General features: G+C 41.7%; 1 protein-coding gene across 1 annotated transcript in view; it reads right to left on the minus strand.

Moving 5' to 3' along the window:
* The window catches only part of CFAP61 (cilia and flagella associated protein 61), a 405,193-nt gene that overhangs the window by 188,245 nt on the left and 197,603 nt on the right, over positions 1 to 19,345 (minus strand). Inside the window, exon 16 of the mRNA XM_064276462.1 lies at positions 10,980 to 11,107. Within this exon, the coding sequence (XP_064132532.1) occupies positions 10,980 to 11,107 (128 nt within the window). The remainder of the gene's footprint in view (positions 1 to 10,979; positions 11,108 to 19,345) is intronic.

The raw sequence follows: 19,345 nt of genomic DNA on the forward strand, positions 1-19,345 counted from the left end.
GAAGAGGTTGACACAAAACCTTCTTGACAGAGCGTTCTTATCCAAACCTTGCTTTTCTGTGGCTTTGCGTATGCCCACATATTTTATTAAAGGGCAGTAGTAAGACTATTAACAAGAAAAAAGAGAAAAAAACTAAGGTAACTGGGACAGTAAGGGCACATTACCTGGGCCTTCCAGGGCACCTGCAAATTGTTCTCCTACACCAGTGCTCTCCTACTTCCCTCTTCCTGAGGGCATTCTCTGGTCAAGGAGCTTGAGGGACAGACCTGAAGAACACCCCAGGGGTGACCTCAAACAAGAGAGGCAGGAGCTTCCTCATCCTCCGAAGGATTCTTAGGTGTCTCCAGTGGGTTGTGCCCCAGTTGCCCACAGTGGTACCACTGACTAATGCACACTCGGCTGGCTCTCCTCCATGCCTCTCTCACTGCTCTGCTCCCTCTGGTAGTTTCTTAGCATCACTCCCAAAAAACCACTTGCACCCAAATTCTTTGTTTTTAGCTTTTGAAGGAGCCCAAACTAAGACAGGTACCAATATTATCTACTATTTGAAATTTTTCTTATAGTGGACAAGAAGACTGACTAGGTATAGGACTCAGTCTTATGTACATAGATTGTGCTTTGTGTGGGCATGGAGAATGCAGGCAGTGGGTCCTCATTGCCCACTTAATGGACTTCACACCAAAGAATGAGAAAGAACCCACAAAAAAAAACATAATAACCTGATCCCCAAAAAGGCTTCTACCACCCATCTACCAGCTTGTCATAATGTGGTGGCTTGTGTGTTGTTGTGATGCTGGATGCTAAGCTACTGGTATTTCAAATACCAGCAGGGTCACCCATGGTGGACAGGTTACAGTACAGTGTCCAGACTAAGACAGATGAGGAATAAAGACCTGGTGGTCTACTTCTAAAAATTACCCAGTAAAAACCCTATGGACCTGTGATGGTTAAGATTGTGTATCAACTTGTCTTGGCCATGATTCTCAGTGTTTTGGCAGTTGTATAATGTTGTGATCACTTTCCTGTTGAAATTTGATATGTGATCATCTCCATGATGGAATCTAAGTGGTACCAGTGGGGGGTGGGCCCGTGGTGGCTCACCACCCCCTCAGCCTTCATCTGTTCACCTTCTGCTGCCTACTTCCTTCCTGGTTGCCTTGCCAAGGTTTTTGGCTTGTTCTGCATCCAGCAGCTGTCTCTTGTCTGACCTCCAGTTCTTGGGACTTGAGCTAGCAGCTTAATTGTCCATCTTGGGATTCGTCAATCTTCACAGCCTGCAAGCAAGAGTCCTGCTCCCAAACCTACTGATCTTGGGTCTGCCGGCCCCTGTAGCCACATGAATCAGGAGAAACCTTGCAGTCTTACCTGCCGACCTTGGGGATTCTTTGGCTTTCACAGCCTGTGAGCAGGAGCCCTGCTGTCCGACCTGCTGATTTTGGGTTCATCAGCTTCTGTGGCTCTGTGAATTGGGAAAGGCCTCTATCCTGATCCACGGACTTGGGACATTCCAACCTCTACAATCACGTGAGCTGTTTCCTTGATATGAATCTCTCTCTCTATATATATTTATATGCTTTACTGGTTTTGCTTCTCTAGAGAACCCAGCCTAAGACAGGATTACAATGGAATATTGTCTGATACAGTGCTGGAAGGTGAGCCCCCTAGAGTGGAAGGGACTCAAAATATACAGTGGCAAGACCAGGATGACCTTTATTACCACCCCTATTTAATATTGTGCTGGAAGTCCCAGCTAGAGCAATAAGGCAAGAAAAAGAAATAAAGGGCATCCAAAATTGGAAAGGAAGAAGTAAAACAATCCCTATTCACACATGATATGATCCTACACATAGAGAATCCCTAAAATTCTGCAAGAGAACTACTGTAACTAATAGAAACATTCAGCAGAGTAGCAGGATACAACATCAACATATAAAAATCAGTTGGATTCCTACAAAAGAGAACTTCAAAAAGGAAATTAGGGAAACAATACCATTTATAATAGCCCCTAAAAAGATAAAACACTTAAAAATAAACCTAAACAGGGATGTAAAAGACCTATCCAAAGAAAACTACAGAACACTATTGCAAGAAACCCAACAAAACCTACATAAATAGAAAAACATACCATGCTCATGGATAGGAAGACTCAACATTGTCAAAATGCCAATTCTGCCTAAAGTAATCTACAGGTATAATGCAATCTCGATTCAAATACCAATAGCATTCTTTAAAGAGGTGGAAAAACTAATCACCAACTTTATATCGAAAAGAAAGAGGCCCTAGATAAGCAAAGCATTATTGAAGAAAAAGAACAGAGTAGGAGGCCTCACAGTACCTATCTCAGAACATACTATACAGCCATGATACTCAAAACAGCCTGGTACTGGTACAATGACAGACACACAGACCAGTGGAACAGAATCGAGAATCCAGATGTAAATCCGTCCACCTATGGTCAGCTGATCTTTGACAAAGGATCAAAGTCCATTAAATGGAGAAAAGAAAGTCTCTTTAACAAATGGTGCTTGCAAAACTGGATGTCTATCTGTAAAAAAATGAAACAGGACCCTGTCATGGATTGAATTGTATCCTCCAAAAATATGTGTCAACTTGTATCATAGATGAAGAGGAAGTTTTAGATTTTGGACTTGGAGTTGATTTAAGGCTTTTGTTACAATATGATGGGGTAATGTGTTTTACATGTGGCAAGGACGTGAATTTTGGGAAACTAAAGGGTAGAATGTCATAGATTGGGTTGTGTCTCCCCCAAAAATCTGTCAACTTGGCTAGGCCATGTTGTATGACTGTTTACCATTTTGTCATCTGATGTGATTTTCCTATGTGTTGTAAATCCTACCTCTATGATGATAATGAGGCAGGATTACAGGCAGTTATGTTAATGAGGCAGGACTCAATCTACAAGATTAGGTTGTATCTTGAGTCAATCTCTTTTGAAATACAGAAGAGAGAAGGGAGCAGAGAGACATGGGTCCTCATACCACCAAGAAAGTAATACCAGGAGCAGAGTGTGTCCTTTGGACCTGGGATCCCCACATTAAGAAGCTCCTAGACCAGGTAAGACTGAGGACAAGGACCTTCCTCCACTGCTGAGAGAGACAGAAAGCCTTCTCCTGGAACTGACACCCTGAATTTGGACTTCTAATCTACTAGACTGTAAGACAATAAACTTCTGTTTGTTGAAGGCATCCACTTGTGATATTTCTGTTATAGCAGCACTAGGTAACTAAGACCCAGACCTCACACCATACACAAAATTAACTCGAAATGGATCAAAGACCTAAATATAAAATGTAAAATGATAAAGTTCATGGAAGAAAAAATAAGGACAACACTAAACCAAAAACCAAACTCATTGCCGTCAAGTTGATTCCAACTCATAGCAACCCTAGAGGACAGACTAGAACTGCCCCATAGAGTTTCCAAGGAGAACTCGGTGGATTTGAACTGCTGACCTTTTGGTTAGCAGCCATAGTTCTTATTCACTACACCACCAGGGTTTCCAGGGCCCACTAGGAGCCCCAAAGAGAACACAAACCATAACCAACAATGTACAAACACCAGAAGATAAACGAAATAACTGGGAGCTCTTAAAAATTAAACACTTATGCTCATCAAAAGACTTCACCAGAGAGAAAAAAGAGAACCTACAGACTGGGAATAAAATTTTTTTTTGGCTACAACATAACCAACAAGGGTCTAATCTCTAAAATCTACAGGTTATTTCAACATCTCAACAACAAAAAGACAAATAATCCAGCTAAAAAATAGGCAAAAGATATGAACAGACACTTCGACTTCATCAAAGAAGACATTCAGGTGGTTAACAGACACATGAGGAAAATGCTCTCGATCATCAGCCATTGTTGTTGTTGTTAGGTGCTGTCAAGTCGATTCTAAATCATAGCTACCCTATGCACAACAGAATGAAACCCTGCCCAGTCCTGCGCCATCCTCACCATCATTGTTATGCTTGAGCCCATTGTTGCTGCCACTGTGTCAATCCATCTTATTGAGGGTCTTTCTCTTTTTTCGCTGACCCTCTAATTTACCAAACATGACATCCTTCTCCAGGGACTGGTTCCTCCTGATCACATGTCCAAAGTATGTAGTATCACCATCCTTGCTTCTAACGGTTGTACTTCTTCCCAGATAGATTTGTTTGTTCTTTTGGCAGTCCATGGCGTATTCAATATTCATCAACAACACCACAGTTCAAAGGCCTCAATTCTTTCTGAGTCTTCCTTATTTATCGTCCAGCTTTCACATGCATATGAGGCGACTGAAAACACCATGGCTTGAGTCAAGTACACCTTAGTTTTTAAGGTGACATCTTTGCATTAGCCATTAGAAAAATACAAATCAAAACTTCATTGAGATACTTGACATTACTGGCATGAACCAAAAAAAAAAAAAAAAGAAAACAGAAAATAACAAATGTCGGTGAGGTTGTGGGGAGATTGGAACACTTGTGCACTGCTGGTGGGAATGTAAAATGGTTCAACCACTATGGAAAATGATATGGTGCCTCCTTAAAAAGCGAGAAATAGAAATACCATATGAGCTAGCAATCCCACCCCTAGGAATATATCTTAGAGAAATAAGAGCTGTCACACAATTGGCATATGTACATCCATGTTCATTGCAGCATTTTTCATAATAGCAAAAAAGATGTAAACAACCTAAATGCCCATCAACAAATGAATGGATAAACGAATTATGATACATACACACAATGGAATACTATGAAATGATAAAGAACAATGATGAATCTGTGAAACATCTCACAACATGGATGAATCTGGAGGACATTACGGACAGTGAAATAAATCAATCACAAAAGGACAAATATTGTATGAAACCACTATTATAAAAACCCAAGAAAAGGTTTCCACACAGGAAAAAAAAAAATCTTTGATGGTTACGAGGGAGGGGAAGGTTGGGGAAGGGAAATCACTAACTAGATAGTAAAACCCAAAAAGCCCGTTGCCGTTGAGTGGATTCTGATGGACAAGTGGTAACTCTGGTGAAGAGAAAGACAATACACGATATAGGGAAAGTCAGCACAACTTGAACAAGGCAAAGTCATAGAAGCTTCCTAGACACAGCCAAACACCATGAGGGACCAAGTTACTGGGGCTCAGGGCTGGGGACCACGGTCTCAGGGGATATCTAGGCCAGTTGGCATAACATAGTTCATTAAAAAATATATATTCTGCAGCCTACTTAGGTGAGCAGTGTCTGTGGTCTTAAAAGCTTAAAAGCTGCCATCTAAGATACATCTATTGGTGCTATCCCTTTCAGAGGAAAGGAGAAAGAACAAAACCAAAGACACAAGGAAAACATTAGTCCAAAGGACTAACGGACCACATGAACCACAGCCTCCACCAGCCTGAGCCCAGAAGAACTAGATGCTATCTGGCTACCACCACCAACTGCTCTGACAGGGATCACAATAGAAGGTCTCAGAGCTGGAGAAAAATGTAGAACACAATTCAAATTCATGAAAAAAGATCAGACTTACTGGTCTGACAGGGAATGGAGGAACCCCTGAGACTATGGCCCCTGGACACCCTGCTAACTCAGAACTGATGCCACTCCCGAAGTCAACCTTTAAGCCAAAGATGAGACAGGCCTATAAAACAAACAATAACACATATGAAGAACGTGCTTCTTAGTTCAATCAAGCAGAGAGACCAAATGGGCAACACCTGCCTAAAGGAAAGGCGAGAAGGCAGGAAGGGCAGGAAACCTGGACAAAGGGACACGGGAAACCTGGGGTGGAAAGGAAAAGGAGGGGAGAGCTGACACATTTTCCTGTAGAAAAGTTTTGAATGAAAAATTAATTTGCCCTATAAACTTTTAACTAACACGCACACACACAATACACAGTGGCTACAACCATGGACTCGAACAACAACAAAAGGTCTCATATTGTGCAAAGAGGCTTGCTTTTCGTTTATTCTGGAACTCTCTAAAGTGGGTATCTGGAGATAAGAAAAGTTACACCAAAATGAGCAGGAATGGGAATAATTTCAGGAAATGAAGATACTTTTATTTAACACTGATTACATTGAAATACTGGAATCAGCTTTGGAAACCCAAGTGTGGCTACCAAACACCAGAGAGAGTTTGGGCCATTATTTTCAGGTGGCAGAATGTTAAGTCCTTCTGCCTGAGAAGGCTGGGTCTGACACGTAACTGCCTCCCCTACCAAAAACCGGCCTCCGTATCAGCCCCTGACAGATCCCACAGTGACGCCGACACAGCAGTGTGACAAGATTCGACCTGCCTGCTTATCTCTGCCATGTGCTGCTGTCTGCTTCCCGGGCACGATGGGGCAGCGCTGCCTGTGTGGCAGGTCTCGCCCCTTCCGGCATCTGCCCTGGTACAAAAAGGGCAATCAGAGGAACACGCGTCCCCCAGTTCATGTGGCAGGGACCGATAGCCTGGAACAATGGCCATCCCCAACCTGTTCACTGGGGTTTTGCTCTGAGATCAGCCAGTACACACTATTTAATTAGTCACCTAATTAGTGACAGGCCACACTGAAGGTTTCAGATGTCCTCAGACAAATGTAAAGATAAAAAGCCTAATTCAGCCGCCAGCACTCGGCTGGCTGCTGCCAACTGCACAGCTGTGCAGGGTCTTGCAGTGCGCTGGGCTGCCCAATAAAAGACCTTACAGCCACCGGGACACAGCGCAGCTCTTAAAGACACCCTATTATTTCCGAGCTATTCCTAGTTACTGTGATACACCCAGGTGGATGAGGTCCCAATGTCTAGTTAGAGAAGCTGAGACTTACTCCTCGGTTAGATTATCTGGTTGGTTTTGTGGATATGGGGGACAGTGCCTGCCGGGGCCTCGAGGCACCTGCCAGCACTCTGAGTGTGAGTGCATTTCCCTCGTCCCACTGGGGTCACCCAATGCAACCTGGGGCTGCTTTTAGCCGCCACCATGCCATGGCTCATTTAGGCATTTTTCTAGTGCCATTACAGGCTCTCCCAGAGATTTTTTATATCAGAAATTAATTTAGAAAGGATTTTAAAATACTGGATTAAAAGGAAATGCCCCATAATCAGAAGTTAATAATATCATATGCAGAAGCATAAAGACACAACTGCTGAAACAGAAGAAAATCGTAACTGCTTCAGCGCAGTGAGTCCATGCCCTAGAGACAGCAAAGACGTGCTTCTCCTGCCTCGTTTGGGAAAGCTGTTCGGGACACTGCCAGGCCATGGCGAGAACCTGCTTCCCTAACAAGCTCCCAGTGAGCCTGATGCTGCTCGTCCATGGACCATGCCTTGAGCAACATGGAAAAACATAAAGTAAGGTCAAAGGCCTGGTTCCCACCCTTTTCTTGATACAGCATTTCCAAATTTGTTTTAAAAAATGACTTTGGAGTCTCTGCAGAGAATCTGAAATATTACAAGTATTTCCTCTGGAGAGTTTGGTAGGGCTACGCTTGGCACACACAAAAAAAAGTAACTGGTAAAATATGACTTTCTAAGCTCTGCGGGGAGTCCCTGGGTGGTGCAAAGGGTTAAGCACTCGACAACGAGCTGAAAGGCTGGTGGTTCAAACCAACTCAGAGGTGGCTTCTGGAAGGTCACACCTTGGAAACCCTGTGGAGCAGTTCTACTCTGCACGTGTGGGGTTGCCATGAGTCTAAATCAACTCAACGGCAACTAACGACAACAACCACCAGCTTTGTGGTGAGATCTCCTGCCATCTGAAAGGGGCTGTCAGACACTGTTGAAAAGCTCTCCTTCAGGAAACAGTTTCCTCCACGGAGGATATAAGCCACTTCTGGGCGGGGCTGTTACTCCACTAGTGGGGAGTTCCCTTCTGGCCTCTTACAGGGTTGGGGAATCCCTAGGCGGATGGCCCTTAGTGCTGGGGAAACTGGGGATGGCCTGAGATGACTCTCCCTCAGCACGGATTGGGGACAAGTGACCGGCCTGCCTGGCCACGTCACTGGCTGGCAGCAGAGGTGGACCTGCAGTTGAGGCCCCGTTTTTCCTGCTTTTCTCTGCGGTTGGGTTTTAAAGAAGTTTCACTAAAAGAAGTACTGACCAGGATAAAATATATATAACACTCTCACTGCTCAAATCAAGGACTCTGTCCCAAAGAGCCAAGGCAGCTAAATGAACACAGCCCACCAGTCGTGACAACCGTAATTTTAAAATAATTCAGGTCTACCACTTAACTTCCTTGGGCATCATGAAGAAACATGCACATTCACAGTAAAATGTTTTACCATCTGCCTTCCCCCTATAATCCACTGCCCTCTCTGCATCATAAAATGTGCCATTGTTTTTCTGTCCACACCTACCCCTACTACTGCCCCTGCTGTCCTTTCCCTGCTCAGTCCTGGGGTGGGGGGCAAGTGATGGGGCAAGAAGGCCAGGACCCTTATGGGTCAGAGCCCATGGGTGTGGGGTGAGAGCAGGCTCCCTCCTTGTGTCTCCTTAGAGCTGCTTCAGCTTAACTTCTCAGAAGACAGAGGCATAAGGCTTGGCGGGGAGGGAAAACATTAGCTGAACCTCACCCCTGCCTTTACCCCCAGCTGCCCTGTAGCCCGCCCTCTCGTCAGCCACTCTGAGGTCTCAGGGAAGGTGACAGAGGCTGCAGGGAGCTAGAGCTGCAACAGGGGAGCAGCTGCCTGGACCCGGAGGACAAGGAACATTGCAAGGGATGCTGGTGTGTGTCCCCAAGAAAATCCTGTCACACAGGTCACCAGGCACTGGAAGTCTGGGAGGTTTTGGCCCTGAGAGGACAAGCAGAAGATGCAGTGATGACCCACAAGGCTGACAGCCAAAAGAAGGTATGTCTGCACAGCGGTCAGTTTGAACAAGCAGCAGTTGAGGACCAGATATAATGCTGCACTGGAAAAAACCCAAAATCAGACACTCTTCCCTGAAAAACCCCTGCTCACCTGGATCTTGCATTCTAGTGCTTAGTTGGCAACTTTGGGCAAATCACGTTACTGCCCCCAGTTGCACCTTAGTGCTTGGCGACAGAAGGATAGAATATTTGAATACGCGGAGGCTGCTGTGGCGTCCTTTGATGGGAGACCAAATGCACTTTGTGATGTTTTGCATATAAATCATGTAAGAACAAAGAGTTGTGTCTGTTGTGTCACAAGATGACAGGATTGTTAGATTTTCTAGAAAAAGGGTTACTATGCTGGGCCTCAAATGGATTTTCCAGATACTGCATTTCCCCTGCTGAGTCTGATGATACAGCGAGAGAGCACAGGAGGCTGCTTTTCCTAAAGCTTGCCCCCAAAATGTGGACTGAATTCTTATTGGTGGTCAGTGTTTGGTGAAAACTGTATTTCGTCAATTTCATTCAAGCTCAAATCATTTTATAAAATTTAGTTCATATGGCATTTAAACTTTTAATCATGTAGTGGGTTACTGGTGATGGCTAATTTAAAATAATTAGAGAAAATAATGAGAAAACTATTTCCTCTCTTAAGGATTAGAAGTCTGTAGACTGAGATGTCCATTTTTAGTCTACAGAATCTGTGTAACAATGATAGAGAATTATGAGTACTTTAAAATGCTTTAAAAACATCTGATTGAGGAATTTAATTGACCAAGTACTTATATCAAAATTTATACTTGCCTTTATTAAATCTGAGCCCTGGTGACCCAGTGGTTAAGAGCTACAGCTGCTAACCAAAAGGTTGGCAGTTCAAATCCATCAGCCACTCCTTGGAAACTCTATGGGCAGATCTACTCCGTCCTATAGGGTTGCTATGAATTGACCAAACGGTCTTTAAAACAAAGATGAGAATGTAAGGCAGCAGGGAAACTAGATTAATGGAAATGGAACAACCAGAATGGAAATAATGAGAAGGTTCAAGCATTGTGAAGAATGTAACCAATGTCACTGAAAAATTTGTATAGGAATTGTTAAATGGGAACCTAAACTGCTGTGTAAACCTTCACCAAAAACGCAATAAAATATTATTTAAAAAAAAATATTTGAAAAAGAGAGAGAAAATTGAGTCTGAAAGAAGTGATGCAACGTGTCCAGAGTTCCAGGTCTGACCAATGGTGATACCAGGCCATGGACCCAAGTTCTTGGACTCTAACCTAGGGCTCTTTCAGTCAGAGATGTGCTAGAATTCAAAGAGCAAGATGGAAAATAGAGAGGGGAAGTTGGGAACCCTGGGGAATCGCCTATCAGGAAGATGGGCTCTGAAAGGACGCCTGAGTTAGTGCTTTAAAGATAATGGGAAACAGCATCAAAAGGGAGACTCGGGCTTCAGGCTCCTCTGTAGGGTTTGCCCTGCTCACTGGTACTTAAAATGCAGGGGTTGGGGAGGGGGCAGTAGTGGGAAAAAGGTCCTGGCGTATGTGTCATTTTTAAAAAGTCTATTTGCATAAAATCAAAACTAATTCCAAATCTGCTGATTACATGGCGCACTTGTTAAAACACAGATTCCCAGCGCCCTTCCCCGCCCCCGGTGTTTCTGATTCTGTATGTCTAGAGCAGGGCCTGGAAATCCACAGCTTTAACAAATGCTCAGGTGATTCTTATAATCTGACTAGTAAGAGAAAGACTAGTATAGAAGAGGAGTTGGCAAACTTTTTCTGGAAAGGGATAGATAGTACATACCTTAGGCTTGGCAGACTACATGGTCTCTGGTGCAGCTACTCAGCTTCACCATTGTAGCATAAAAATAGCCATAGATAATGCATAAATAAGTGAACATGGCTGTGTCCTGATAAAACTTTATTTACAAAACAGGAGGCAAGCCAGATTTGGCTTAGGGTCTGTAGTGTGCCAACTTCTAGTCTAGAATATTCCATTAATACATTAATCCACATAGGTAAGGTGTGTGGGGGTGGCAAACAAACTCAAGTCTTTTCTCTTGAGGGGTCCTCTTCAGGTGTAGGAAGAGAAGGGTCCCTTTTTCCTTCTAATGGAAAGTAAAAACAACTCACCAAAATACCAACGTCTCTAGGAAGGAAATTCCAACAGTGGATGCACCAACCACAACGATCTTGGCATTGACAGTTATTTTAGGTTCCAACATTAGTTTTCTGTTTGTGTGGTTCAATGCAAAATTCAACTAGAAAAAAAAATACAAAGAGAAAGGGGGACATAAGGAAATGTAGCTGAGTCCGAACCCCCAAACTGGCAAATATATGGAATTATTTAACCAGCACATTGTCGAGAAATCAAACCTAATAATGCCCATGCACAGCCATGGTGAAAAGCATGGGAAGGTATTTCTAAGAAATTAATATAAGAATGTGAGAATATATGTAGGCTGGTTCCTGTCAAAATTCTCAGTTTAGACTGAGTTTTATCTTTGTCCCGACAGACTTTTCATAAAGAATGAGGCCCTTAATGATTATAGATGATAGGATAATAACCCTACAGGAAGACAGACAAATTGCTTCCCGATAATCTGTAATTTCATGAAAGGTGCCAAGTCTTCCCTTCTATCCAAGGTTTCCCTGAAATCTTCAGCAACAATTAGACTATAATAGTTGGGTCCTTGAAGACAAGTACTATCTCTTACTGAATTCTTCATCCTTTACATCAAATGTTATGCACAGTAGGTACTCAGTAATTTTCAGAATAACAAACATTTATTGAATGACAGAGAAAGTGTGTTAAATGATATTGGAAGTTCAATCAGTCAGATACTCCAGGGCCACTGAGGATGCTTAGAACCACAGAAAGTAACTGGGTCATTACTTTAATGCCTATATTTGCAAAAATTACCTGGGTTGATAGTTTATTTGATTCATTCTCCTACGGAGGTTGCAGTGGGAGCATTAAACGCACACAAAGAAAAATTTTACAAAGAGGTGGTGGGGTATTCTTGAAAGAATATTAAACTTTGCATGAGAAGACATTGGTTCTATTCTTTATTCATTAATTCAACATATTTTCATTGAATGCTTACTATGTGTTTGGACAATATCAACAATGACAGCTGACTTCTCATCAGAAACAACAGAGGCCAGAAGTCAGTTGACTGGCATCCTTGCTGATGCACCCCTCTCAGTTAAATTCTCATTACGTCAGCATAAACTCATCCTGTGTCAGAGATCTCCAAATTATACTAGGCCAAACCTATTTTTCATTTTCTTAAAATTCTGAGATACTAGGAGTTGGGATTCCAGTGGGCTAAAGGTAAAGTTTTATATAAAGCTGAATTCCCACACCACGTGGGTTTTTATACTTTCTATTTCCAGTGCCTTAGGTGGCATGGGTATGGCCACACTTTTTGTCATTCACAGGTCCCTGTCTTTAGCCTAGTCTATCAACACAAAGAGAAAAATGTCTTGAGTCAAAGAATGCATTAACAGAAATTTAAAAGAAAGTTCGGAGAACTTAGAATCTCTCCAAATTAACATTTCTGGTGCCTCTCCAGCACCTGTTCTACCCGTACTCCCACCTTTAATGTGACATAGCATGGACTTTGGAAGAGATTCAGCCCACCCCCATCTTCAAGAGGGAACTCTGATTGATTTAACCAAGTTACAAAATCCCACCCTCTTTGCTCAATGAATGGCCCAGGACAGACGTATAACCTAAGTTGGCCTAATCAGAGTGAGGCCTAGACTTTTGCATAATGGCTGGAGAAGGGAAATCTTTTCTCCTGGATGAAATGGGTTGTAGATATAATGCCTGAAATACAGTCTTCATGCCACCGAGACATATATGGGATGAAGCTCCAAGAGAATGACAGAGAAAATAGAGCAGGGATTCCATCCAAACTTTATCTGACGTTCATGCTACCTCTGGGCTCCTCAATTATATAAATTACAATAGTGCTATGTAACAAACCTCCCCTAAGCTCATCGACTTAAAACAATATTGTCATTTATTCTTTTTCATGCAACTCTAGGCCAGCTGAAAGGAGGTTGATGTAGTCTGGATCCAAGCTGCCTCTTCTACATTTGCCTCACATATCGCCCACCTTTTCTGCCCACCAAACCAGCTGGGCCATGACAACATGAAGAAGTACAGGAAGAGTAAATAAAAATAAGTAATACTTCTTAAGCCTGGGCTCATAACATTGACCAAAGCAAGTCATGTGGTCAGGCCCATCATCTCTAAGGTGGGGAAGTATACTCACCTCTAGTGGGAGTACCTCAAAGTCACACAGTAAAGGGCACAAACCCAAAGAGGGACAGAAACCTGGAAAGAATGATGCAGCCAACCTCAGTCTCTGGATTGTTTAGGCCAGTATGTTTCTTTTATATGCAACCGAAAGGCATAATAGATATACCCTTGAGGTAAAAAAGTATATGTTCTTCAAATGTCAGCTCTGATCTATTCTGTGAAAACTTTTTAGGACAGGTGAATGAGGACTGCTTCAAGAAAATGAGTTTATACTGGTGCACGTGGGTGTTGCCGGGTGCTATGCTCTAATTAATTTCCAAGGAAGCAAGCTGACCGCAAATTTGGTCCTGCCAGCCTCAGATTTGGTGGTTTAGAGTAAGGCAGGTAGAAAGCACGTACAGTCATGTGCTGCATAACATCCGTTCGGGCAAAGTCTGACCGCATATATGTCCGTGGTTCCATAAGGTTATAGTAGAGTTCAGAAATCCTGATCAGAGAAAGGGATGTAGTGGACATAACTGGATGCAACAGCTTCCCGCATGCAACACATGTATCTCATGTCTCTTGTATGCAAAGCAATTGTGCTGCCAGGTGTATAATGGTACAGTACATAAATACATATATGGCCTATAATACATATGTCTTGATAGTCATAATAAATACCTATGTTACGGTTATGTATGGACTGTACCATACTTTCTATCATCCCCAGATTATAAACGTCTGACTTACGTAAAACCTGTAGTTACAAACAAACCCTCATAAAGCATATTATATTAAAAATTCAAGGTACATACAATGGTTTGTAATAAGAAACAGGCACTAATTTGCAGTGTACATCAAAACATTATTATTAGTGTGTATTATGTTAAAGATGCTTTAGTGTATCTTAAAGTGTTTCTTTAATGTTTTTTATGCATAGAAAGGCACACTATATACTATATACTAAGACAAACGTTTGACTAACTGATGTTAGATATAAGCTGTACCTAACTGTTTCAACTTATTACAAATTCAACTTAAAGACAGACTTAGAAATGGAACTCATTCGTAATCTGGGGACTGCCTTATATAACATGATGTTTGTACAACGTCCAAATCACATAACGTCCCATTTCACAGAACATATTGTGGGTGTTAAGTGACGCATGACTGTATGTTGGTATGATGGCATCTAATCACAGGTCTAATTAACAGATTTGAAATGCATGCATCTTAACGGGGGTCAGAACCCAAGACTCTTTCCCTAAGGAGGTGTGTATGCTCAGACATTATTTTCTGCTCTCCAGGAGTGTATGCTAACATTAAAACACGGGCTGTAATAAAATTCCCTGGTAAAGAATTATATCCTATTTATGAAACAGCTCCTGTATCAATGATACAAAGGCAGCCCGGGAACAGAACAGAATGGCTTTTGTTCCTCACATAATAGCTTTAACACCAACAGCTGCTAAGCCTCAGAAATCACCTTTCTAACCACTAAATACACGAAGTGCCCTTGGAGCATGAAGAGTTAGGTGTACTGATCAGTACCAGGGATGGTGGGTGTCTCAGGAGAGTGATCACACGGCACAGTGATTCACAGTAAACCCAATTTTGAGCCCAGGTTTTAATTAAAAACATATTCATCATTAGGTATGATTAAGTCTTCTGACCTGAAAAATAGCATAATTTTATTTTATTAGGACAGATGGCTTTAAATACCTTCACAAAAAAGTCTTTCTAGGCTGGAAATCTCTTTCATTGATGACTATATATGAAGACTATTTTCTGCTGCTTTACAAAGGGTTTATTTTGCTCGTAAGCAGAAAGGGCTAGCCATTTTTCTACAAAAGCAGAATATTTCCTTTCTTTTTGTTCCTTCAAACTATAGGTTTCCATGGAGAGAAAAGCAGGTAAGGAAGACTCTCTGAGTCAAGCCCATGTTTTCCTCTTCTTGGCTTGAACATCTACCAAAAAAATATCCTACACACTGGAAATCCTGATTTTGATCAGGTTTCCTTAATAGTAAGGCAGAAATTAAAGCCATAGTCTCTTCAATCACCTCACATGCATGTGAAAGCTGGACAATGAAAAAGAAAGAACTGATTCATTTAAATTGTGGTGTTGGTGAAGAATATTGAATATACTGTGGACTACCAGAAGAATAAACAGATCAGTTCTATAAGAAATACAACCAGAATGCTTCTTGGAAGTGAGGGTGGCCAGACTTCAGCACGCTGACTTTAGACAGGTCATCAGGAAAGACCAATCAATCACTAGAAAAGAACATCATGGTTGGTAAAGTAGATGGTCAGCAAAAATGAGAAAAACCCTCAATGAGATGAATTGACACGGTGGCCAGAACAACGGGCTCAAACCTACCAAAGCTTGTGAGGATGGCGCAGGATCAGGCAGCGTTCTGTTCTGTTACACAGACAGTTGTCGCGTGTTGGAGCTGACACTAACAGCAAAAAATATGGACTTGTATTTTATATACAGAAGTTGAATGTGCCTTGTAATAATAAATTACTTCAAGTATAGAACACAGAGGACTCTGTAGGCTAGTTACCTAAATACTGTACCAGTGATGATATGGGTGGAAAATCAGATTCTTACCTTCTATATCCTTTCAAGACTTTTCTGACTCTATTTTTCTAATAAAGCTATGTTAGCATTTTAGGCAAAGGGATGATTTTAAATGTACACATCAACGTGTACTCCAGCAAAAAGGAACAGGCCATATGTCATGGTGTATAAGATGAACTTTTGAGCCTAAAAAAAATGTTCCTTAAAATTGACGTTGACTCTCGTAATGAGTTTAAAATACAAACCTTGAATTCCTCCCCTGAGATAGGAAAGGAAAGAATGCTAATACGGGATAGCTCTGTTACGAAGCTCTGGAGCTGAGCTTGGTGGGGAGGGAGGGCTGAAGGATGTGGAGGGGAACAGGCAATAAAGGTCAGATGGGAAGTGAAAGGGGATGAGCCAAGAAAACAGGGACTAGAAATGAGGTGGTGTTTTAACCTATTTATCTGTGAACTTCTGAAACAGAAGCCATTGTACCTGTGCGTCACTGAGTCATTGGAGGAGTTTTCATTGTTTTTAGTAATTTATTTGGTTTGTCCCCCAGTTCCCAACTAGGCTTTTAGTTCCTTGGGGTCAGGAACCAAGTCTTTGCTTTTTGAGGTGTTTTTTGTCTTGTATATTGTTTTATCTGAACAATTCCTGCCACGTGTTTTTGGATGTTTGATAAATGCTTAAAGAATAGATTCTTTAACTTTGCATTTTACGAGTGTTTTGAAAAGGGTGTTGACACATTTCTACTGATTCAAAATAATTGCAATTGATCCTTTTTCAGTTGCTTAAATGGATGATTTAGATATAAGCTGGGCTACGTAGGATTACTTTGGCTTTTTAAATAAAAATATTGGTGACCCGCATACTCAGTTGGGTTTATGCCATGACTCATACACATTTATCAAGAGACCGTAATACATAGTTTTCAGTTTTATGCATATGTTTGTCAACTGTGCTGTGTGCACAAAAATCTGGTCCAAATGTAACATTATCTGTTACGCATACACCTGAATTCTGTGCTCCCACATACGGTTTAGCTTCTCTTCTGCACTTAGAATGAGTGGGAATGACTACAACATATTACTGAAATTCAATTTCAGAAGTAGAACCAAAATCAGAAATTACTAAGACTAGAAAACAATCAAAATAAATACAAGTAATCCTAAATAATAAATGCAAGGTTTGCAACCAAATGGAACTTGTTAATGTTTAAGGTGAGGTTTTTCTAACTACACCATTTCTTTTGGAGGGGGATGGGGCTTGGAACCTTAAGGATCATAAAAAAAAAAAAAAAGTTGTAAAGTTGATTTTGACTCATAGCGACCCTGTACGACAAAGTAGAGCTGCCCCGTAGGGTTTCCAAGGCTGTGATCTTTATGGAGGCAGGCTGTCACATCCTTTTCCTGAGAAACGGCTGGTGGGCTTGAACCACTGACCTTCTGGTTAGCAGCCAAGCACTTAACCAGTGAGCCACCAGGGTTCCTCCAGAGGTCATTAGATGGCATCATTAGCCTGGTGGCAAGGTGTGGGTTTGTCTTCTTAATTCTGCTACCTGTTGAAATTCTGGGCTTCTTTTCCTTAAATATCAGTTTCCTCAGGTATAAAATGGAAGTAAATTACACAAACCTCTGCCATCCTCAGCAGGCAAACATAGGAGTTATTCATTAAAAAAAAATGTCTACAAATACTTTGAGCTTTTCTGGCAAAGATGTTACACAAGGTAAAATTGCCCTTCCTCTTTCCCATCTGCAATATGAAAGGCAAATCTTTGAAAAACATGTTTTAAAAGGCCAAAACACTGAGCTCACTTTTCAGCTCCACACCCAAGGATACATATTTTTTCTTACAAAAACCTTCCAAAGACTTCAAAGGGAGCTCTGTCCATGCTAGGAAATGGAAGATGGAGAGATTTAAACCCATTACGAATAACATTTCTGAAATCCTTAATAAGCCCACTTTTGCTTTAGAAATGTAATTTTTTCTTATGCTTTTCCCTTCTCTCTTTTTTTCTTTGAGACACCCTCTGTTTACCCAACTTAAACAAAACAAATGATGACAGATTGACAATGCTATAAATATTAGCGTCAGCTTCAAAGTTCATGACTTGACCTCTTTGGGGCAAAGCATTGTAATATTTACCAAATAAATAATGGGTAGGGAGGTAGACACTTAAAAAAGAACCCATCAGTTGGAAATTTTTTCCACAGATACAAAATGCAATTTCAAAAAGTGCTTCTACTAAAATTACCAAAAGAGTTCAAAAATAATGATGTGAGCGCCAACACCAGTGCCCTGGCAGAACACAGGAAGTCTACTGAAAAGATGCTGTGGTTTTGAGGTTTGCTATATGAAGGATGCCCTTTACTTTCCTCCCGGTTCAGGGGAAGGTGGTTCCCAGACACTTTCTGTAACTCCAGCATCTCAGAAAAATCCAAACTGTCTGCCTACAGTATCTGCTGAGAGTGATAATCCTTCAAGGACTTGCTGTGGCTTGCTTCCTCACTCAGCACTGGAGACCTCATAACAAGGGGGCACAGTGGTTATACTGCACCGTGGCATTCCCACCATTGCACCAGGCATGCACAAGCCACTCACTGAATGTTCGCTAAGAGAGTGAAGCACTAATTTTGTCTCCACAAAATTATGAGTAGTACTACCCATAAAGAATTATTACCTTAAGAAACTATCAGGCTTTTAATTCCTTTGTATCTTTCACATTATCCCAGGCAAACAGTGGGAACTTAATAGGTTCTTGTGGCATTCTTCCACACAGATTTAACCTTAACTGAAGAAAAAGTGTTCCTGTATCAGTTTAGCTTTGGGTTTGGCTGTATAAACATAAAACCATAAACACAAGTAGCTTAAACTGGAAGAACGATAATTTCTCTCTTATGCAAAAGAAATCTGGAGCCGTGTAGTCCGGGGATGCAGGGGAAGTTTCATGAATTCATCAAAGACCCAGGCTTCTTTGACATGTCCAACTCCCCATTCTAGTGCATGGCTTCCATCCTCAAGGGTGGTCCAGGGTGGCTGCTGGAGACCCGGACATCATGTCCTCATTCCAACAACTGCTGCTTCCATTTCAGTGGCCAAATGCAAGGAAGGCTGTCAAACGTATTCCTTTAGCTGGGTGCATTGCTGCTTCAAATGAAGTCAAGGTCCCATTACTAAGGCCAAAGAAAGGAATGGATATTGGGGGGTGGGGGCAACTAGCAGCCTCTGCTGTAGCTCCTTAAAAAATAAAAAAATTTTTTTTAAGCCTCTATAATTCAATGAGTACATTTCTTTAACTTGCATTTTTCTTAGATGTCTCTTATGAACACCAGTTGTCCCAGTACCTCCTATACCCATACACTCCATCTGGTTATTACCATTATTTGCACAGTCTTTAAGAAGTTAAAATGATTGCCACCCTATGACATTCACTTGCAACCATTCTTATATATTAGAAAAAGTGTTCTGGAAGTTGAGTTCAGTGAATTTCATCAATTTTAGGGCCCACATTTTTTCACACTTTAACATCTCTGAAATTAGCCTACAGTCAATGGCATCTTGCTGCAGTCGGCCAGGCAGCAGTGATGTATTTGCCCTCACCTGTGCATGGGAGACTTGGCCACGGCTGTTCACATTGTCGTCACTTTAAGAGAGTTATGCGCATCCTATGGAC

Source organism: Loxodonta africana, chromosome 24 (genome assembly GCF_030014295.1).
Source record: "Loxodonta africana isolate mLoxAfr1 chromosome 24, mLoxAfr1.hap2, whole genome shotgun sequence".
NCBI lineage: Eukaryota > Metazoa > Chordata > Mammalia > Proboscidea > Elephantidae > Loxodonta > Loxodonta africana.